Below are 23,149 nucleotides of genomic sequence, written 5' to 3'. Positions count from 1 at the left end.
TGGGAGGCCAAGGCGGGTGGATCACCTGAGGTCAGGAGTTCAAGACCACTCTGGCCAACATGGTGAAACCCTGTCTTCACTAAATATATAACAATTAGCTGGGCATGGTGGTGAGCGCCTGTAATCCCAGCTACTCGGGAGGCTGAGGCAGGATAATCACTTGAACCTGGAAGGCAGAGGTTGCAGTGAACCGAAATCGCGCCACTGCACTCCAGCCTGGGTGATAAAAGTGAACCTCCGTCTCAAAAAAAAAAAAAAAAAAAAAGAACTATCTATATTAACTGTATGCTTATTTGTGTGACTATTTCTAGTTAGTGTCTAGTTCTGCTATTAAACTCTAAATTTGGAGAGGCCAGGACCTCCCAAAGGAAAACTTGGTGACGGTGGAGTTTCAGGCACTGTCTCCAGCCGGCGCCCTCCTCAGGCTGGGTCAGTGACTCCCTAGCTCAGGTGTCCAGCCTTGGGACAGACTGAAAAGTCCAATTGGACCGTAGTGGAGTCCACATGGGAGCCTACATATTTTTATTGTTTCTATTTCCTTGGTACCTGGCTCATGACAAGCACTTATAAATATTTGTAAACCAATGATCACTGAGCATACATGTGGAATAGTGTGACTGCAGTGATGGGCATGGGGCCAGACCAAAGCTGGGGAACTCACTCAGGCATTCTCTTTCCATGTTTTTCAGATTTGCGAAATGATCCAGAAATCGGCGTCCTCCGATCTACAGCCTTATCTCCAAACTCTGCCAGGTAGGACACTCCATCCACCCCTGGGACATTTTATTTCTGTTTATTTCTATAAGAGCATATATATACCTTATAAAATAGTAAATGGGGCAAAAATATAGAAAGTAAAAATTAAGGGCCAGGCGCAGCGGCTCACGCTTGTAATCCCAGCACTCTGGGAAGCTGAGGCGGGTAGATCACCTGAGGTCGGGAGTTCGAGACCAGCCTGGCCTACATGGTGAAACCCTGTCTCTACTAAAAATACAAAATTAGCTGGACGTGGTGGCGCATGCCTGTAATCCCAGTGACTCGGGAAGCTGAGGCGGGAGAATTGCTTGAACCCAGGAGGTGGAGGTTGCAGTGAGCCGAGATTGCGCCATTGCACTCTATCCTAGGCAACAAAGACCAAAACTCTGTCTCAAAAAAAGAGAAAAGAGAAAAAGAAAGTAGAAATTAAAAGTTCATTTTTCTCCCCAACTTTTCTTCCAAGAAGGAACCTCTGTTTTGGGTGTATCTTTTCAGATATTTTCTTTGCATGTACAAATATAAATACATGTAAGCATATGAACAGACATTCTTATATGTATTATTTTGCTCATGAATCTATGTGTATATGCATAATTTAAAATATGTATGTTCATATACACATAGTATAGGCATTGTTCTAGATTTCTTTTTTTTGAGAGGGGGTCTCACTCTGTGTCCCAGGCTGGAGTGCAGTGGTGTGATCTCGGCTCAGTGTAGCCTCAACCTCTTGAGCTCAAGTGATCCTCCTGCCTCAGCCACCTGAGTAGCTGGGACCACAGATGCATGCCACCACACCTGGCTACTTTTTGTATATTTTGTAGAGACAGGGTTTCTTTATGTTGCCCAGGCTGGTCTCGAACTCCTGGGCTCAAGTGATCTGCTCACCTCAGCCTCTCAAAGTACTGGGATGACAGGCGCGAGCCACTGTGCCAGCTTGATTTCATTTTTAAAAACTTTTTATTGAAGTATATCTATAGAGAAAAGTGCTCTAATCATAAGTGTGCTGCTAAAGAGTCTTTATATGCATTAACCAGCTCCCAACCAAGAAACAGAACGTGACTGTTTTTTCAAAGCCCCTGGTGTCCCCCTCGGTCACTGCCCAGCCCTCCAGGGTCGCCACCATCCCAACTTCCAGCCGCAAAGATTAGTTTTGCACTTTGCACATGAATGGAATCAGACAATCTTTTGAGTATCTTTTCAATAATCCCTAATCCCAGCACTTAGGGAGACCAAGGCGAGTGGATTACCCGAGGTCAGGAGTTCGAGACCAGCCTGGTCAACATGGTGAAACCCTGTCTCTACTAAAGATACAAAAATTAGCCAGGTGCCGTGGTGGATGCCTATAATCCCAGCTACTTGGGAGGCTGAGGCAGGAGAATTGCTTGAACCTGGGAGGCGGAGGTTGCAGTGAGCCGAGATCACGCCACTGTACTCCAGCCTGGGCAACAGAATGAGACTCTGTCTCAACAAAGAAAAAAAATAATAAATAATAAATAAACAAAGTAAAATATGAGGTCAGGTCAGGCGTGGTGGTGCACACCTATAATTCCAGCACTTTGGGAGGCCAAGGAGGGAGGATCACTTGAGTTCAGGAGTTCAAGGCCAGCCCGGGCAACATGGCGAAACCCCATCTCTACAATAAATACAAAAATTAGCCAGGCATGGTGGTGTGTACCTGTAGTCCCAGCTACTTGGGAGGCCAAGGTGGGATGATCGCTTGAGCCCAGGAGGTCAAGGCAGCGGTGGGCTGAAATTGTGCCACTGCACTCCAGCCTGGGCCACAGAGTGAAATCCTGTCTCCAAAAAAAATGAAATAAAATAAAACATGAGGTCAATGCATATCATTGCATGCACCTGTAGTGCAGCTGGTTTATTCTCCTTGCTGCGTAGCATACCACCATGTCGATGCTTCCCCATTTATTTGTCCATTCTACTGTTGAAGGCCATCTTAGGGGGGTGTTCAGTTTTAGGCCATTATCCGTAGTGCTGCTATGAATGTCCTAGTACCTATGGTCGCATGTCTTTGGGTATATACCTGGGAGTGAATTTGCAAGCTCATGTGATATGCCCAGATTCAGCATTATCAGATCCTGCCAAACAGTTTTCCAAAGTGGTTGTAACAGCCCTTATTATGTTAGCAGCCATGTAGTATTCCATCACATAGATGTGTCCTCATTTATCTAATAAGTCCCCCACTGATGGACATTTGGGTGTTTTCCTGTCCCTTGCTGTTGCCAACAGGGCTGCAGGGAGCCATCAACAAGTGGAGTCCCTGGGTCCAGGGTGCACACATTAAGGTTGGAGGGGGAGACCCTGATAAATTATCTGAGATGCTCTCTGATGCCTTGGCTCCCAAGCCCCTACGCGGTTACTTGCTGACATCAATATTACCAGAAGTCCAGGCGGGCAACCCAATACTGGGACCTGGAACATTCGTTCATTCAGGGTTTTGGAGGGCAGTGTCTGGGCCCTCCTGGCATACCATGCCTGACCTTCCTGGTTACTGGCTCAGCATTAAGCTCCAGGTGTGGCTGGAGAGGTGAAGCCTGGACTCATGGTGTGTGTCTGTGTGTGTGTGTGTGTGTGTGTGTGTGTGTGTGCACTTGTCTGGGAACTACTTAGGCCCTAGGCTGAGCATACACCCCCACCACTGTTAACTCATCCAAGGGAACCCATGTAGTCTCTTTCTTGAAGAAGCAATTCTTTGCCTCAGGGCTGGGCTGGTAGGGAGATTCTGAAAAAAGTCACAGAGAATGCGAGTCAGCCAGAGCCCTTGCCCCTCCTCCAGCAGCTGAAAGTGGCACCTGGCCCCTAATTCTGCCCTGTTGTCATTCACAGTTACAACAGAGATTGACAGTTTCGCTGGCATTGATTATAGCTTAGTGGAAGCCCCTCGGGCAACAGCCCAGATGCTGGAGGTGATGTTTAAGGTGAGGGTCCTGGGGCCGGGCTGGGTGGGTGAGGGTTTCCCTCAGGGTCAGCCATTCCCTGGGCCACCTGTCCCCCCAACTTCAGGTCTGTCCTCATCTTCCCAGTGGTTCCCACTGTGTTGAGGGCCGGGTGATATGGAGTGGTGGGATGTGCTCCCAGAGCTAGGATTCTCCATGGCTGTCTTACACCTCTCAGGTCTTAACCCTTCCCTCCTCCTTCTTCCCCTACTTTGCCTTGCCCATCATGCAGAAGAGGCCAATCAGAGCGGGCCTAGGGAGTGTAGATGGGCCTAGGGCATATAGAGGGGCTGGCCAGGACGTCCTGTGGGTTAATACAGCAAAGCTTCTGGGGAGCTTTTCATTAAAAGACATAACACTGCCTTTAATGGTGGAGTTTCAGGCAGTGCTCCAGCCAGCATCCCTTCATCAGACTGTGTAGGGAAATACCTGGCCCCAGCCCCGGGACAGGCTTTGAAAAGTCCAACTGGACCCTATTTCCCTCTCCAGGGTGAAATCTTTCATCGTAACCACCGTTCCCCAGTTACCCTCCTTGCTCCAGTCATAAACCTTCCCGAGGAACATAACAAAATAGTCTACTTCGCCGTCTCGGATTATGTCTTCAACACGGCCAGCCTGGTTTATCACGAGGAAGGGTATCTGAACTTCTCCATCACAGATGACATGGTGAGGATGGTGGCAAACAGCTCTCTCAAATGAACACGTAACCTCCTGCTCCTTCCTTCTTTCCTTTTCACCCCTGTGGACATCAGTCAAATAGTAAGTTATTGGTAAGAGAAAAATCAAGACCAAGAAAAACATGTTAGCACAATCTCCCTTTTTACTTTGGTAACCAAGAGACTCAAAGTCAAAGTTCTTTCTCCCATGGCCGGGTGCGGTGGCGCATGCCTGTAATTCCAGCACTTTGGGAGCCTGAGGTGGGCAGATCACTTGAGGTCAGGAGCTCGAGACCAGCCTGGCCAACATGGCAAAACCCTGTCTCTACTAAAAATACAAAAATTAGCCAGGTGTGGTGGTGGGCGCCTGTAATCCCAGCTACTCGGGAGGCTGAGGTGGGAGAATCGCTTGAACCCAGGAGGCAGAGGTTGCAGTGAGCCAAGATCGTGCCACTGCACTCCAGGCTGCGCAAAAGAGTGAGACCCTGTCTCCAAAAAAAAAAAAAAGAAAGAAAAAGAAAAAAGCTCTTTCTCCCTTATAACAACCGTGGAAGACTTTGCAGCTTGCTTATCTGTGTTTTGGTCTTCTACACCTGTTTACTAGTCTAGACTTGTTGGTCTAATTCGTATTTTCTCTCATCCTGATGATTTCTGGAGGTTTATTCAAAAATATTTTAGTGAATGAGGCCGGGCGAGGTGGCTCATGCCTGTAATCCTAGCACTTTGGGAGGCCAAGGTGGGCGGATCACCTGAGGTCAGGAGTTCAAGACCAGCCTGACCAATATGGCAAAACCTCATCTCTACTAAAAATACATAAATTAGCCAGGCATGGTGGCACATGCCTGTAGTCCCAGCTACATGGAGGCTGAGGCAGAAGAATTGCTTGAGCCCAGGAGGCAGAGGTTGCAGTGAGCTGTGATCTCACCACTGCACTGCAGCCTGGACAACAGAGTGAGACTGCATGTCAAAAAAGAAAAAAATACATATATATGTGTGTGTGTGTGTGTGTATGTGTGTATATATATATATAAAAGTGAATCATATAGTTGCATATAGTTTCAGAGAAAAGGAAATAAATATCAAGTGAAAATAAAGCACAATTATAAAGACACTGAGCCCATAAATTAATTTCTTTAATGTCTCAAACCTGTCTGGGAGCTTCCTTGTAGCTAAAGTGATAAGGGTACATGATTTCATGATTCATGGTGAAAAGGAGAGACAGCCTTCCTCACACTCCCAAAACAACTGTTTCCAATGCGGCTTTGCATAAGGGAGACTGAATTTTATAGTGGATCACACCTTTAATGGTTTTCTAGTTTCTGTAATATTTCTGGGTTTCAAAAAGTTGTTTCTTGAAGCACTTCATAAAAGTTGAGGCCTCATGAATGATGTCAGGATGGTGGGAGAAAGAGTGTGGTTCGGCTCAGACGGTCCAGCTTACCCTGGTGTAAGTCAGGGGCCGTCTGGTAGATGGAGGGTCGTTTTGTCCTTCGAATGGCCTCCTACACCTGTACAGGCCTTTGCTTTTGGCATTGTGTTTGGTTTACCCATTCTACCTGCAGCACAGGCCTCTCTTTCAGTGGGATGATAATAGCTACGTTTTATGGAGCACTCACCATGTGCTGGGCCTTGTGCTAGATGCTTGTTTAGCCCTCACAATAATTTGAAGATGGGGGCTATTGTTATCCCCATTTTATGGATAAGGAAGTTGAGGTTCAGGGAGATAAAAGGGCTGGCCTGAGATCACAAAGTCAGGACACAAACCGAGGTCTGTGTGACTGCAACCCTCACCCTCACAGACCCACACATCAGCTACACCCATGGGAGAGCAGTCACGATGCTGGGGACCCATGTGCTCTGCTTGGGTGAATGCAGGGACAAGCATCTCATCCCTGCCAGGGTAACCCAGGTCGTGGAGAAGCGACAGTCTTGCACATCCCCCCGCCTCCCCAGTCTTCTTTAGACCTTCAGCTCCAGCGGGAGCACCCTAAAACTTCTTCGTGTCTCTTTGCTTCAGATACCGCCTGACTCTAATATCCGACTGACCACCAAGTCCTTTCGACCCTTCGTCCCACGGGTAAGGAGTCCCTTAGTGCCCCATGAGTGCAGACCGAGCCTACTAGACGCCAGAGATTTCTCTTTAAAACCTCCTCATTTCTCTCAGCTTGACCACGAGTCAGAAGGCCAGGATGAGACTCCCATGAAAGGCTGGGGTGCTGCTCCCTTCAAAGCCTAAATAACGGAGGCTGAGCCCCATAACTTGTGGGACCACAGCTTGTCCAGTCTTTTATTGGTGTTATCTAAGAATCCCAAGGAATGCTGGCATAGTCCCTAAAACGTACCCTAATGAATAGCAGCTAACAATTACAGAGGGCTTCCTAGGTGCCAGGCATGCTCTTGGTGCTTTAAAAAACTAGTTTTTCGCCAGGCATGGTGGCTCATGCCTGTAATCCCAGCATTGTGGGAGGCCAAGGTGGACAGATTGCTTGAGCCCAGGAGTTCAAGACCAGCCTGGGCAACATGACGAAACCCCATCTTTACAAAAAATACAAAACTTAGCCAAGCATGGTGGCATACAGCCATAGTCCCAGGTGCCAGGGAGGCTGAGGTGGGAAGATCATCTGAGGCTGGGAGGTTGAGGCTGCAGGGAGCTGTGACTGCACCACTGCACTCCAGCCTGGGCAACAGAGTGAGACCCTGTCTCAAAAAAAATTATTAAAAGATTAGTTTTTGAATGGATAATAAATTCTCAAGGTTCAACATTCAAAAGATCCAAAAGGTTATAGAGTGGAAAGTCTCACATCCACTCCTATCCCTTAACCACCCAATTCCCATCTGAAGTTTGCCAATATTACCAGATTATGCATATCTTTCTGACGATATACTATGTATATACAGGTTCAGTATCTCTTATAATGCTTGGAAAAGCAACTCTGCCCACCTTCTTAGTGAAGCATTTTACCCCCTCAGCCTTCCAAACGTCTCCGTTCTAGAAGAGGATGTAAGTTTTACATATCCATAACCAAAAGGCTCATGGGAGTACTGTTTTTCCACGAATATCCTCCTAAAAAGGAAGAGTCTTGCCCCAAATTAAACTCTGTACCTATCTCTAGTTACACAGAAAATTAAGAGCACTTTTGAAATGGTGGAGTCTAGGGCTGGTCGTGGTGGCTCATGCCTGTAATCCTAGCACTCTGGGAGGCCAAAGCAGGAAGATTACTTGAGGCCAGGAGTTCAAGACCAACCTGGACAACATAGCAAGATCCTGACTCTATTTTAGAAAGAAAAGCTAAAAAAAAAGAGAGAGAGAAAAGAAAAAAGAAGTATTCTGTGGAATATCATATTAAAAGAATAATAAGAGAAAAGTAAATAGTTTTTTAAAAAAGAAACGGTGGGATCTAGCTATGTCATATTTCGAAAACACTGGCAATCTGACCTCAGCATGCCCAATTAGCAGAGTGTGATGAGGGGATGGAGAAACCTTGGGAGAGGTAGGGAGGGAGAAAAAATGGGCCCAACTTTTCTGGAGGACAATTTGGCAATACCTGCCGAAAGCTTTAAAAGCATTGCTGGCCAGGCGCGGTGGCTCACACCTGTAATCCCAAGACTTTGGCGGGCAGATCACCTCAGGTCAGAAGTTTGAGGCCAGCCTGGCCAACATGGTGAAATCCCGTCTCTACTAAAAATACAAAATTAGCCGGGTGTGGTGGTGCACACCCATAATCCCAGCTACTTGGGAGGCTGAGAAAGGAGAAATGCTTGAATCCCAGAGGCAGAGGTTGCAGTGAGCCAAGATGGCACCATTGCATTCCAGCCTGGGTGACAAGAGCGAAATTCTGTCTCAAAAAAAAAAAAAAAAAAAAAAGCATTGCTGTTCTTCAACTCAGCAATTCCACCTCTAGGAATGTTTTTCTGAAAATAATAGCCAAGGTGGTCATTATAATGGCAAAACCTTGAAGACAACTTGATGCTTGATAGAGTTTCATCCATCACAATACCTGTACACAATGAAGTACAATGCAGCCATGAAATAGATGGCGCCGACTCTGTGTCTGACATGGAGAGATGGCCAGTTTTGCCGTTAGGAGAAAAGGGCACAGAGAATTTCATGGGCAATAAAATCAATCAAAAGCAATTCCCAGCTTTATCTGACTCCCTCAGGCCTCTCCTGGCAGACTTGTATATTTTCTTCTCTTGACGTAATCTCCTAATTCTGCTCCCAGTTAGCCAGGCTCTACCCCAACATGAACTTGGAGCTCCAGGGATCAGTGCCCTCTCCTCCGCTCCTGAACTTCAGCCCTGGGAATCTGTCTGTGAACCCCTATATGGAGATAGACGCCTTTGTGCTGCTGCCCAGCTCCAGCAAGGAGCCTGTCTTCCGACTCACTGTGGTAAGGTTCAGAGCCTTTGCAAATGCTGTTCCCTTTTCCCCACATGCTTTTCTCCCCACTTACCACCTGGATAATTCCTCCAGGTCTCAACTTAAATATTACTTCCCAGAGAGGGCTTTCTTGCTGGCCCTTACCCCCAATCTACCTATGCCCTTTGCCACTTTTTCTTGTAACACCCTATCATCTTTCTTCTCAGCATTTACTACCAAGGTACTTTGTAGCTGTCTGCACGTGTATTTGTTTAATGCATGTATCTCTCACTATGTTAGTCTGGGCTATTGTGAGGAGAAATGTAGACAGATCTTTGTCTATTTGCTTTGTTCTTTGTCTGTATTTGACCCTGGAAGACTACATTTCCCGTGCTTCTTTGCACTCTGATTTCCAGGTCAGCCAATGGGAGGTACTGTCAGGAGAATGAAGTCGGGGAGGAAGGATGAAGCCAGAGTACTATTTCCTCTTTCTTTGCCACGGCAGAGGCTCAGACTGTGACTCTGTCTCCTCTGTGGTGACTTCCATAATTCCACCTCCACTCATTGTTCCCCTAGTCCTGGGGAACTGTGGATACAGCCTCCTGTCTCTGCTAATCTCTGGATGGCCTCACCAATGCTTTACTAGCTTCTCAACAATTCCATCACTTGTATAACAAATTCCCTATATTAAATTCCCTGTGCATTAAACATTGAGAGTGAGTTTTCCTTTTTTGATGGACTCTGTCTAATAGGGAAGGGATGCCGTGTCCTTTGGGGGCCCTGCTCGCTGGATGGAGAACTCTGCTCTCTTGTTTCTTGACTTTTGAAATCAATAAGTCAAATCTCTGCCAGGGTAATTCTTCCTAGAGGCTGTAGCTGCAATTTTAATATTGTTGTTATTGTTATCAAAAGTATCATTATTAATATATTTTAAATTAAAATATAATTTATTGTCTGGGTGTGGTGACTTACACCTGTAATTTCAGCACTTTGGGAGGTCAAGGCAGGAGAATCACATGAGGTCAGGAGTTTGAGATCAGCCTGGGCAACATAGCAACACTCCATTGCTACAAAAAAGAAAAAAAAAAAAGCCAGGCCTGGTAGCATGCACCTGTAGTCCTATCTACTCAGGAGGTTGATGCGGGAGGATCACTTGAGCCCAGGAGATCAAGGCTGCAGTGAGCCATGATTGCACCACTGCACTCCAGCCAGGCGATGGAGAGAAACTCCATCTCTAAAATAATAATAATAATAATTCATTATTGTTGTTGTTACTAGGGCTGAATCTTGACCTGAGATAACTAGAAATGATCCTTTTTAGAGCTTTCCAAGAGTAGGTACTCTATACCTTATCTTAGTAGTCTGTTCAAAGTTTAACTGCTATCATGGACAACAATTTCAAGTAAAAATGTTCAAGTCCAAGTTCAAATATTGATTGAGCACCTACAGTGAGCCTTCTGGGAGGGGCAAATTTCCTGCTTTAGCTCATTGAGCTGTTTGTTGAGAGGAGACAGTCCCTCGTCATCATCCTTCCTATACATACAACCTTCATCACTTACACCTGCTTCCTTTTACTGGCATTTCCAGGCCACTAATGTGTCCGCCATCTTGACCTTCAATACCAGCAAGATCACTGGGTTCCTGCAGCCAGGAAAGTAAGTTGGCCTCCTGCTCACATGCGGGTGCCCAGCTGGACTCCATCTGTATACTGTAGCTGCTTCTCTGTAGCTGGTGGGAGGGGGGAAACCATTTGGAAAGGACACTTATATTTCACCCCAATTGGCCCAATTCTTCTGCCCCGCTGGTCCTGCCCCCACAAATCTCAAATTGTTAAAGAATTCACTAAGACTGTTACTTCTTAATGTATGAATTTTAGGCCCCACCTATATTAACTTCCTGAAATGATAAAGAGTGAGCTTTTTGACACTATTTCATCTGCCCTCTGACAGTCTTCCCGATATCATTGTATCACTGCTTTTAGTTCCTCAGTCATCTTTTCCACTCCTGCTCCCGCCCTACTTTTGGCCCTGTGCCTTCTCAAGCCCATCCTTTCTCGCTTCTGGGGACCCCCACATTGCTTAGACTTGCATAAAGCTCACACCTTTGAATCTTCTCTGATTCATTACAGGGTAAAAGTGGAACTGAAAGAATCCAAAGTTGGACTATTCAATGTAAGTTGTTGTTTTTATTGATGACATGATTAGAATGTTAATTAATTTGGGGTGTTTCCTAAGCAATTGCTATGACACCTATAATAGGAAATACAAAAGGAGAAGAGTTGATTTTTTGCCCTGGAGAAGTGTAAAAGTCTTGAAAACACAAGGCATAGGGCCAAGGAACAGTTATATCCTAATATAAAACAATATGTAATTAAGTCATCTACTGAACAGAATTCTTTTAACTGCCAGAGACAGAAAGCCAATTGAAATTGTCTTAAGCAAAGAGGAGAAATATATAGGATTATATAACTGAAAAGCAAAAATAAATGAAAAAACAAAGATCAGAGGTTTCAGGCATAGCTGGATTCAGGTGTTCAAATTAGTGCATCAAGAATCTCTCTCCCATCTCTCTGTTCTGTTTTCATTTGTGTCAGCTTCACTCTCAGACAGGCTCTCCCAATTGGTAGCAAGCCCCAGAGTTTCCTACCGTTTCAGTTTCTTTAAAAATTTACAAAAAAACAAACAAAAAAACTCCCTGCTCACTCTCATTGGACTAATCTTGGGCACCCAGTCTTAAGCCAAGCACTGTGGCCAGAAGTTGGGCAAGGCCAATCAGCCCAGCATGGATCTCATCTATACTCCAGGAGGCAGGATTTGCAGTCACCTACATCCAAATCATATGGACTAAGACTGGCGAGGAGGGTTGTTCCCTGGGAGGAAACAGACTCTGTTATCAAAACAAGAGGGATTGAGTGCTGAGCAGGTAAAACCAAGAAGTGATTTCCATAAAGTAGAAAAAGTAGTGAAGTAGACGGCCCCATATAAAAGGAGGAAAGAGAATGTGAAAATCAGTGTGGGCCGAAGTGATGGAGAAGAGCTTTCTGGAAAGAGGGAAGGAGGAGCTGGGTAGACTTTAACGTGCAGTCGTTGGCTTCTCTTTTACCATTCCATGATGCTGGCCTCCACTGACCACCTCCACCTGTGCCCTGCCTCCCAGACTTTCCCAAAGCACTTATGAAGTGGAAGCAAACACAGAAGCTGTGGGGAGAGATGCAGGGACCCTGAGGCTGACTCCTTTCAGAGAATAAAGGGTGGAGTGAATAACGGTACACTCATATTGTATCTGTGCATGTTTACTGCAAAGTAAAACATTCGAGTAAAAAGTTTCACAAAAATCCATCCTATTGGGTTTTCAGAGCATGAAATGTAAAAACAAGAACTATAGACTCAGATAAATTTAGATTCAAATACTGATGCTGCTGCCCAGTTGGTAGTAAGTCCCTTTCATTCTGTAGGCCTCGGTTTCCTGATATGTGAGATAGGGACATTAATATGAACGTTGAGGGACTGTTGTAAAGATTGAATCAGACACACACACAAAGCTCTGAGCTCTCTGCTTGGCATATAGTGAGGGTTAAAAGTTGTGTTTCATGATTTTGGTAGAGCAGCTTATTTTGTTTTTATTAAATTTTTAAAATTATACAAGTAGTTCAGGAAAAACATTCTCACTGTAAATAAAATTGAATACTAAAGATAAGGCTAAGGACAAGTCAAACATTAATGTTCTTCCTTTAGAGGAAAGACATTTGGGTGTGTAACTTTCCAAAATTTTTCTATTCACTTGCATAATAAATGCTCATCTCAAAAGAGTTTTATCTTATAAAATAGTAACATGATATAATAATAGTTTGCTTTTTCCAAGCGTTTTGCTATGTTGGCACACACGGAACCACCGTGTGGCCATGTGGCGATGTAAGTGTGCTTCTCCTGTTCTCCTCCAGGCGGAGCTGTTGGAAGCACTCCTCAACTACTACATCCTCAACACCCTCTACCCCAAATTCAACGGTAAGAACCACTGTGGATTTTTCCAAGTCAAAAGCGGACACTGCCATCTGGAGGAAAGAGAGCTGGACTTGGAAAACAGGGCTCTCCTGGGGGCTGTATGACCGTGGGCAAGTCACTTCTCTCTGAGCTTAGCGACCTTCCTGTGACATGGGATGGTTGAAGTTGGCCTCATCTCCCTCCAGGGCTCTAATGAGGGTTGGGGGCTGGCACAGCTCTTTGGAGCACGGGAAACCTCCTTATAAGCGGCATAGAGGGACACGTGGAAGTGCCCCACGTTCTGAAGAGACAAGTCAAAGACTGAGGACCAAGTTAATATAGAAGGCACAAGGCAGCCGCCTCTGGACTCACATCTCCCAGTCAATTGCCCAACTGCCTAGTCAAAAAAGAAAGCAAAAGACTTAAACCCTGTTTCCATGAAGCTTTGCTTCTTTTGGCTGCAACAGAGAGCAGGACGAGGCAAAGGGCAGGGAGTGGATGCCCTGTTCCTTATCTTATCGTGAATGTGTTCTTCCTCCAGACAGCACCATGCCTGACAGCTTAGGCTTCCAAGCCAGCTTCTCTGGGTTTAAATTCCCTTTCTGCCACTTCCTAACTGTGTGACCTAGAACAAGTTATTTGACCACTCTGTGCCTCAGTTTCCTTATCTGTAAAATGGAAAGAATAATCACACCTACCTTATAGTCTTGGAAATCATTAAATGGGAATATAGCGAATATAGAGTTTGCAGAGAACATTTTCGGTAAAAATCTGTCTCTAATTATTATATATTCACCAATCTCTCTCAATGTTGTGCTTCAACCTCCAGATAAGTTGGCCGAAGGCTTCCCCATTCCTCTGCTGAAGCGTGTTCAGCTCTACGACCTCGGACTCCAGATCCATAAGGTTGGTGGGTTCAGGGGGCTCTGAGGATGTGTGAGGGAGGAGGTGGTTTATATGCTAGCTTCAGAGGCCATGACTCATGGGTGACACCCAGCCCAGCCCTGCAGCTGGGAATGTCTGGCCAGGGGGAGGACGGGTGCTCCTGGGCCTTACCATATGCCACAAAACCATCCACGTGTCCTTCAGAAGTGGCACCTCTGCAGGTGCAGGCGGCATTTCACATAGCCTTATGCCACCACCACCTCCCATCCCTACCATGAGGGGCCTGAGGGAAGCTCAAGACCAGCTCGTTTTGAAAACACTGCAGGCTGGTGCGGTGGCTCACGCCTGGAATCCCAGCACTTTGGGAGGCTGGGGCGGGCAGATCACTAGGTCAGGCGTTTGAGACCAGCGTGGCCAACATGGTGAAACCCTGTCTCTACTAAAAATACAAAAATTAGCTGGGCATGGTAGCGGGTGCCTATAATCCCAGCTACTCAGATGAAGCTTTGCTTCTTTTGGCTGCAACAGAGAGCAGGACGAGGCAAAGGGCAGGGAGTGGATGCCCTGTTCCTTATCTTATCGTGAATGTGTTCTTCCTCCAGACAGCACCATGCCTGACAGCTTAGGCTTCCAAGCCAGCTTCTCTGGGTTTAAATTCCCTTTCTGCCACTTCCTAACTGTGTGACCTAGAACAAGTTATTTGACCACTCTGTGCCTCAGTTTCCTTATCTGTAAAATGGAAAGAATAATCACACCTACCTTATAGTCTTGGAAATCATTAAATGGGAATATAGCGAATATAGAGTTTGCAGAGAACATTTTCGGTAAAAATCTGTCTCTAATTATTATATATTCACCAATCTCTCTCAATGTTGTGCTTCAACCTCCAGATAAGTTGGCCGAAGGCTTCCCCATTCCTCTGCTGAAGCGTGTTCAGCTCTACGACCTCGGACTCCAGATCCATAAGGTTGGTGGGTTCAGGGGGCTCTGAGGATGTGTGAGGGAGGAGGTGGTTTATATGCTAGCTTCAGAGGCCATGACTCATGGGTGACACCCAGCCCAGCCCTGCAGCTGGGAATGTCTGGCCAGGGGGAGGACGGGTGCTCCTGGGCCTTACCATATGCCACAAAACCATCCACGTGTCCTTCAGAAGTGGCACCTCTGCTGGTGCAGGCGGCATTTCACATAGCCTTATGCCACCACCACCTCCCATCCCTACCATGAGGGGCCTGAGGGAAGCTCAAGACCAGCTCGTTTTGAAAACACTGCAGGCTGGTGCGGTGGCTCACGCCTGGAATCCCAGCACTTTGGGAGGCTGGGGCGGGCAGATCACTAGGTCAGGCGTTTGAGACCAGCGTGGCCAACATGGTGAAACCCTGTCTCTACTAAAAATACAAAAATTAGCTGGGCATGGTAGCGGGTGCCTATAATCCCAGCTACTCAGGAGGCTGAGGCAGAATTGCTTGAATCCAGGAGGTGGAGGTTGCAGTGAGTCGAGATCACGCCACTGCACTCCAGCCTGTACAACAGAGCAAGACTCCGTCTCAAAAAAAAATTTAAAAATTAACTTAAGGTTCTTTTTTAAGCTTAACTTAAAAACTATTTTAATATCAAGTGAAATAGTGAAAAACTATTGTCACTACTCAAACTATGATTCTGACCAAGCATTTTGTGGTCTATCAGTGCTTGCAATTTTCAGGTTATCTTTTGAGGTGAGATGAACTGGGTTGGCAGACTCATTAGCAGGAGGGGGATGCTGCACTGTGCCTGGTACATTGTTAACATCAGAAAATAATAGTCATTAAAGGGAATGAAGGGCAGGGGGGATGATTAGGAACCTAGAAACACTGACCAACTGTTCTATCTAAAAAACAAATGTCCAAAGCCCTTTTGGGCTCTGAGATACTCAACACTTAACTGCTCTTGAGCGTTTGTAAGTAGTCAGACAGATCATTGTTCAAATCAAAGATTGAGTGACAGTTCATCTCATCGGCCTCAGTTTTCTTCTCTGTAAAATGGGATGTAACCTAAACGTCATTGAGCTTTTGTGATGATTAGAGGGCAAGTATAATAGCTTCTAGCTCAATGTTTGACACGTGGAAAGTAATTAAATTTATTATATATTATAATATTCATTAGAATTTTGAGGTCAACTCTGTCCATGTGTCTCACCATCTAAAATAAAGGATGGATCCCTGTGGGAAAGAATTGAACTTGGTCTTTGGTTCAGAATTCCTGCCCCTCCGGATGATGGAAACATAAGAAAAGCAGGAGAGTACACCCTAGCAGTTCACAATTTTTCGTTATTTGCCAAGGAGAGAAAATTTAGGTGACACAAAGGACACTTAGAGGCCTGTCAGGCAGCAGCAGCTCAGGGAATGACAGATCGATCTCCACCTTGGAGAAGGCGGCTGGGAAAAGCTATGCTTTATGGAGAGCTTAGGGACTGAGGCACACTCGTGATTTATGCACTGACCTGGATTCTGGCAGAGCTTGTGTTTCACAAGACGTGGGCGCTCTTTCAATCGCATATGCATCTTTTTGGAGTAGAGGATACTCTTTACCATCCTGTCCTGTCCTGTTTTTCCTAGGACTTCCTGTTCTTGGGTGCCAACGTCCAATACATGAGAGTTTGAGGACAAGAAAGATGAAGCTTGGAGGCCACATCTGGATCTGCATGTTGCATTTCCAGCTGTGCAGCACGTCTCAGATATTCTTGAAGAATGAAGACATTTCTGCTCTCAGCTCCGGGGATGAGGACTGCCTGGCCTCTGCCTCCACCCTCCTCCTCTTCACCAGGTGCATGCATGCTATCTCTGAGTCTGGACTTTGCTTTCCCCTCCAGGAGGGACCACCTTCCCCAACTGGCCTGGGATATCTTTACAAGCAGGCACTGTAATTTTTTTTTTTTTTTTTTTTTTTTGCCGTCTGATCCCCATGCCTAGCAGAGTGCTGGCACTTAGTAGGTCCTCAATAAATATTTATTAGATGATGAGATGATGGAATCACTTGGCAGGCCTCATCACTGCCTGCCCTCTTCTGACCTCAGGGGTCTTTGGATAGTCAACCCCATCTATGGTCTCCAAGGCCCCTTTCTCATCGCCGCTGCTGTGGGAGCCTCAACGAGAGAACCAGGAATTCTGTACATCACTTAGCCCTGGACCTAGCGTCGGTGCTCCTCTCTAAGGCCCTTGTCCTGTCTCAGGCAGGGGCTCACTTCAACATCGCTCCCTCCCTCATTTCTTGCCTGCTACAGCCAGGGGAGCCAATGATCTCCTGGAGCAAAAGCTCAGCCTCCCGCTGCTTTTCCCGCATTGAAGCAGGTGTAAATTAGGAGGAAATGGATCTGTCTAAGTTTTTGGTCCAACCCCAATAAAAAGCTCATCCAACTGTTGTTTATAAGCCCCAAGCCTGGAGGGAGAGGCCATGATTTCTAATTACTGAACAATGAGCCTTTGATTAGACTAATAAAGAGTCGTTTCCAAGTTATGTAGTTGGGCTCCCAGGGACTGGGAGTCAGAAGACTGTTTGGTAATTTTTTTATTGTGTTAATGAGCAGATGGATGGAGCTTCAGGCTAGCAGATAATTCACAGGGAATAGTCCCATTTACCCTGTGTGTGACAGAGATGTGTTCCAAGATGGGACGACGTGTTGTCGCCCAGCTGGTGGCAGGGTAAGCTGTGGCTTCGTGTCCTCTCTCCTCTCTACTTTTGTTCATTTGTTTTCCACCACTGTCCATCCCTATGGCCGACTAGTGAAGGACACAGGCTTCATCCAGTACTAGCCGTGTGGCTTTGGGAAGGTCACTTTCCCCCTGGGGTCCTTGTCTATGAAATGATGATGATGATTATAGTAGTCACTTTCTGGGACTGCTATAATGACTGTATTGGGTAATCCATGTGGAAGGATTTATTTAGCCACAATGGGGATTCCAGATTTCTTGGCTGGGTGTGCTTACTAAGCACCTTCTATTTGCCAGGCTTTGGGGTCCTCATGGGGAGAAATACCTGCAGCGCAGGCTCCATTCCTGTTCCTGCTTTTAAGAGTGATACTTAGGTATGCTGAAAAGAGCCAGTATTGATTCCAGCCTACCAGTTTTGGGTCCCTGGGCAAGATATTTCCAAGCCTCAGTGTCCTCTCCTGTCAAATGAGGCTGGAAAGAGCTCCCAGCAGGATTACTTTGGAACTTGATGGATTCATGTTAAGCTTCTGTGGGTGCCCAGGGAATAACCAGGTGGTGGTCAATGGATGACACAATTAGATCACCTGTCATACTTTGGTGTCCCCAAAAGCAGACCCTGAAACAAAGAGGTGAGTACAAGTATTAGGGTGGTGCAAAAGTAATTGCGGTTTTTGCTGTTACTTTTTTTTCTTTTTTTTGAGACAGAGTCTCGCTCTGTCGCCCAGGCTGGAATGCAGTGGTGCGATCTCGGCTCACTGCAAGCTCCGCCTCCCGGGTTCACGCCATTCTCCTGCCTCAGCCTCCTGAGTAACTGGGACTACAGGTACCGCCACCACGCCCAGTTAATTTTTTGCATTTTTAGTAAAGACAGGGTTTCACCATGTTAGCCAGGATGGTCTCGATCTCCTGACCTCGTGATCTGCCTGCCTCAGCCTCCCAAAGTGCTGGGATTACAGGCATGAGCCACCGCACCCGGCCTTTGCCATTACTTTAAATCACAAAAACCGTGATTACTTTTGCACCAACCTAATAGTTTATTTGGAAGAAGATCCCAGGCAGTACCAACAGGGACTGGAAAATGAGATGGAGAAGGCAGGCTATAAGTGGTGAGTGATGAAACCAATTACTACCATAGGTGACTGGAGCTAATCCCACTGGAGAAACTCTGAGACTTAATGTACAGCACATCTCATGGTATCCCAAGAGCAAGGGGAGCTGAAGTATATATACGCCACTTCCCATCAGTCATAGGTTGAGGGGAACTCCTAGGGGTTATTAGTTCTCTGGTTCTTCTATTCTGGGGAGTGGGCTATAGGAGTCGTAGAAATCTCTCAGGCAAAGAAATGCAAGCACTGGTGATTAGAAGTCAGATTGGTGTGCACTGATGTGGTAAGGTCTGGGAATCTGGGTGGGGCACTGATGTGGTCTATTCATGACCTTACAATAGGGTAGCAGCTCAGCTGGTCAAAACCCCAGCTGTACAATTAAAATGTTTGTCACATTGCCTGGAAAAATTGTGATTTGTTCTCTGCCATATTTTTTTACAACTCAGGTTTAGTTTGCAGGCAAGCTTGCATTCCAGAACATTCTAGGACATTCCCAGGGATAGCTCCAAGAAAAGGCTCAGGGAAGCTCAGGCAAGTCCTTGATGGGTATGAGGCAACAAGGTTTGCCATAAGACGAGGGAAAAAATACTTATTTGTGACAAAGGCAAAAGGTTTGTTATTCATAAAGCAGGAAAAGGGTATTCTTATTCCGTGAAACTAAACATTTTCATTTTGTAACAAGTGCTATAGGGGCCAAGAGAAAGCCTCCCCCTTTGCCCTCTGATAATTTGCTGAAAATGAAAGGACAATAGATACATTAATAGAAGAAAAAGGCATACAAAATTTATTTAACATAGACAGCATGGGGGAATCACATAAGAATCATTACCCAGGCTGGGTGCAGTGGCACATGCCTATAATCCCAGCAATTTGGGAGTCTAAAGTGGGTGGATCACTTGAACTCAGGAGTTTGAGACCAGCCTGAGCAACATGGTGAAACTCCATCTCTATAAAAAGTACAAAAAATATATATATAGAGAGAGAGAGAGAGCAAGGCATAAGGGCATGCCCCTGTAGTCTCAGCTACCCGTGAGGCTGAGATCGCTTGAGCCTCACGGGAGGATCGCTTGAGCCCAGGAGGCAGAGGTTGCAGTGAGCCAAGATTGCGCCACTGCACTCCAGCCCAGGTACCAGAGCCCAGGTACCTGTCTCAAAAAAAGAAAAGAATAATTACCCAAGAAGCCAATGGGCACAGATGCTTCTCTACCCTTCTTCATAGGGAAGGGCATAGATTAAGGTGGGAGTAAGTGATTTTCAGGGGAAATGATTGAGCCCAAAGAAGAATGGCCTGGAAGAAGAAGTTCCTCTGTGCACTGGGGGAGGTGGCAGGAAGGTGAGGGGCAGAACTTCACAATGAACAAAGGTTGCCTTGTTATGCAGATGAAGGGCCCCGGGTAATCTCTGAGCTGCACTAAAAGGATAGATGAAGAAGCCTGTCTGGGCAAGATGATGATTCCCAGTCTTTTCTCCAGTTAATCTTTCTTGGCTCTTTGATGAGATCCCTAGGAAGGGGGTCTTAAAATAATTGCATTTCTTTTGGAAAGAAGTTTTCTTATTCAGAGAAGGAAATTCCAGACAGAGTCCCTGCTGGTGCTTCAGGAAAGAGGATCAGAGAGCTAAGGAGGTGAGGGAAGATCAGAGGAAGACCTTGAGGCTGCTTTTATAGTTCAGCATATCAATGTGCCATGTATTGGCATATAAGTTTTCTGAGCCCCAACAGTGTTATATCTTGATGCGGTAGTACAGGACAACACAGCTGGCCCTACAGTCCCATTGCAGGTTCTGACACCCTGAAATCTGACCATAAACATATGAGTATCCCGGACAGCTCCAACCTGTAGAGAAGGACTGGCCTTGGGACAGGAGGTTCTGATCTCAATGACCAGAAGAACCAGACTGTCAAAGAACTTTCAAGAGACCACAGTCTCATTGCTGTGTAGAACTCATTCTCACACAAAACCAAGATGCCACCTTGGAGCGCCTCCTCTTGACTACAACCTGTTCCTCCCTTCTGCCCTTCACTGATTTCCCCTCTCCTCTCCTCAACCTGATCAGAACATCTAGCCCCACCGGTGTCTTCCAGGCCACTACTCTGATTTAATTTGTCTCCATACCTAAGCACAATTCATCATCTCTAACAGAATCCTTTCATCTCCTGACATTCCTACTTTCTACATCCCCAGCCTGGGGCCTAGGCTTAGGTAAGAGAATTAAATCACTGGAGGAAAAGGCAGGCAGGCTATAGCCAGTTGAGGTCTCCTTCCATCACCAAAACCACAGCTCTGTCTGAATGGCCTAAGCAGCAGGAACAGCCTAGAAAATGGAATACATGATATTTCTAATGAGAATCTCAGGTAAGGTCTCAGAACCCATTCAGTCTCAAGACATGCTTTTTTTTTTTTTTTTTTTGAGACAAGGTCTGGCTCTGTCTCCCAGGCTGGAGAGCAGTGGCACAATCTTGGTGAACTACAACCTTCACCACCCGGACTCAAGCCATCCTCCCACCTCAGCCTCCAAAGTAGTGGGACTACAGGCATGCACCACCATGCCCAGCTATTTGTGTGTGTGTGTGTGTGTATTTGTTGTAGAGACAGGGTTCTGCCATGTTGCCCAGGCAAGCCCCGAACTTGTGAGCTCAAGTGATCCACCGACCTCAGTCTCCCAAAGTGCTGAGATTACAGGCATGAGCCACCATTCCCAGCTGCATTTCTTCTTTCTTTTTATTTATTTATTTTTGAGATGGAGTTTCTCTCTTGTCGCCCAAGCTGGAGTGCAATGGCATGATCTCGGCTCACTGCAACCTCAGCATCCCTGGTTGAAGTGATTCTCCAGCCTCAGCCTCCTGAGTAGCTGGAATTACAGGCGCCCACCACCACGCCCAGATAATTTTTGTATTTTTAGTAGAGACTGGGTTTTGCCATGTTGGCCAGGCTAGTCTCGAACTCCTGACCTCAGGTGATCTACCTGCCTTGGTCTCCCAAAGTGTTGGGATTACAGGCATGAGCCACTGTGCCCAGCCTGCATTTCTTCTTTCTAAGGAGCCCGAGATGCAACTTAGAAGAAAAGACACTAGCATGCCAGGATAGTCCATATTGTGCTGTAAGTGAAGGCAGCATGGAGAAGTCCTGGCAATGTAGGTAACAAGGTCAGCGGCAGCCACAGGTCTGAATAGGTGGAAAGATGAGAGCTGTGGGGTATAGTATCAAAGGGTTAGGCAAACAGTAGAATCAATAAGTGTGCATGTGTGGAAAGGGCAGGAGAAGAAAACAAAACAAACAAAACCAAAACCAAGTACAGCATTGGGCCCCAGGGATTAGAAAGTCTGGCAGGAGCTAGCACAGCAAATGTACTTTGCTTCTTTCACAGGAGAAGTCTAAAATGTATTTCCCTATTAGTACATAGAGATCTTCTGCATTTGATTTTTAAAACTTAACACAGCTTCATAATATTTCACATTTGTGTGTGTACAAAATAACTTCTTCATTCTTATTTAAAGATGAATAGGATCTCCTGGCGAAAGGTACAATTTATTTAACCAATTCCTACTTATGGGTCCTCAGGTTGTTTTAAAACGTTTGCTTTTGTAAATAATGTTTCAGTGAATACCTGTATTCATATGCCAATTCATACATGTGGAGGTACATTGCAGAATAAATGCCCAGAAATCAAATCCCATAACTCTGACTCTTCAGTTAATTTAGCAAATTGTCATTTGCTCACTTTCTCCTCTTTCCAGACTTTCCCCTTCTCTTGAGGTAGTGCCTGGGTATGCAGGGATGTTGAAGGGGTCCATATGGTATCATGGCAGTGGAGTGAAGCAGGACATAGTAAAGAATTTAACCTTGCTCAAAGAGAGACATGGCTTTTGTCCTTGGCCCCTGGAAGGTAATCTCTAAGCCGTTGGAATGCTTGCCTGGTAACAGTGTCTTTGTTTACCTGGGGGCATTGGTCCATAACAGATAGGACCAATCTAACAAGGGGAGCCATGGCAGGGCTTTTGGTCACATCATATCAGCTTAACCTCTGAAGATGCTGAAGACTGAGCCCAGCCATATGGGCAGCCACAGAATTTTCCGTGGTCTGGAGCCCAGGAGAGAAAACTGGAAATTTCTGAAAAGCCAAATAGTGACAGGAAATTATTCAGTCGCTGATATGGTTTGGCTGTATCCCCACACAAATCTCATTCTGAATTGTAGTTCCCATAATCCCCAAGTATTGTGGGAGAGACCCAATGGAAAGTAATTGAATCATGGGGGTGGTTACCCCCATGCTGTTCTTGCAATAGTGAGTGAGTTCTCATGAGATTTGATGGGTTTTTTGTTTGTCTGTTTTTTTTAGATGGAGTCTTGCTCTGTCGCCCAGGCTGGAGTCCAGTGGCACAATCTTGGCTCACTGCAGCCTCTGCCTCCCAGGCTCAAGTGATTCTCCTGCCTTGGCCTCCCGACTAGCTGGGATTACAGGCACCTGCCACCATGCCAGGCTGTTTGTATGTTTAGTAAAGACAGGGTTTCACCATGTTAATCAGGCTGGTCTTGAACTCCTGACCTCAAGTGATCTACCCGGCTTAGCCTCCCAAAGTGCTGGTATTACAGGTGTGAGCCACCGCACCCGGCTGAGATCTGATGGTTGTATAAGGGGCTTTTCCCCTTTTGCTCAGCACTTCTTACTGCTGCCCTGTGAAGAAGATAACTTTCTCCTCCTCATCCTTCCGTGATGATTGTAAGTTTCCTGAGGTCTTCCCAGCGATGCGGAACTGTGAGTCAATTAAACCTACT

General features: G+C 46.0%; 1 protein-coding gene across 1 annotated transcript in view; it reads left to right on the top strand.

The window, feature by feature from the left end:
• LBP (lipopolysaccharide binding protein) overlaps positions 1–16,578 on the top strand; it is a 37,175-nt gene extending 20,597 nt beyond the window's left edge. The window contains exons 6-15 of the mRNA XM_011974977.1: positions 690–753; positions 3,595–3,686; positions 4,194–4,370; positions 6,378–6,437; positions 8,584–8,751; positions 10,308–10,375; positions 10,849–10,891; positions 12,661–12,724; positions 13,530–13,606; positions 16,177–16,578. Coding sequence (XP_011830367.1) covers positions 690–753; positions 3,595–3,686; positions 4,194–4,370; positions 6,378–6,437; positions 8,584–8,751; positions 10,308–10,375; positions 10,849–10,891; positions 12,661–12,724; positions 13,530–13,606; positions 16,177–16,221 — 858 coding nt within the window. The 3' untranslated portion in view covers positions 16,222–16,578. The remainder of the gene's footprint in view (positions 1–689; positions 754–3,594; positions 3,687–4,193; positions 4,371–6,377; positions 6,438–8,583; positions 8,752–10,307; positions 10,376–10,848; positions 10,892–12,660; positions 12,725–13,529; positions 13,607–16,176) is intronic.
• The last annotated feature ends 6,571 nt before the right edge of the window (positions 16,579–23,149 follow it).

This window comes from Mandrillus leucophaeus, unplaced genomic scaffold (genome assembly GCF_000951045.1).
Source record: "Mandrillus leucophaeus isolate KB7577 unplaced genomic scaffold, Mleu.le_1.0 Scaffold150, whole genome shotgun sequence".
In the NCBI taxonomy this organism is placed as follows: Eukaryota; Metazoa; Chordata; class Mammalia; order Primates; family Cercopithecidae; genus Mandrillus; species Mandrillus leucophaeus.
The sequence above is the reverse complement of the archived record's forward strand: the minus strand, read 5'-3'. Positions and strand labels throughout refer to the sequence as shown.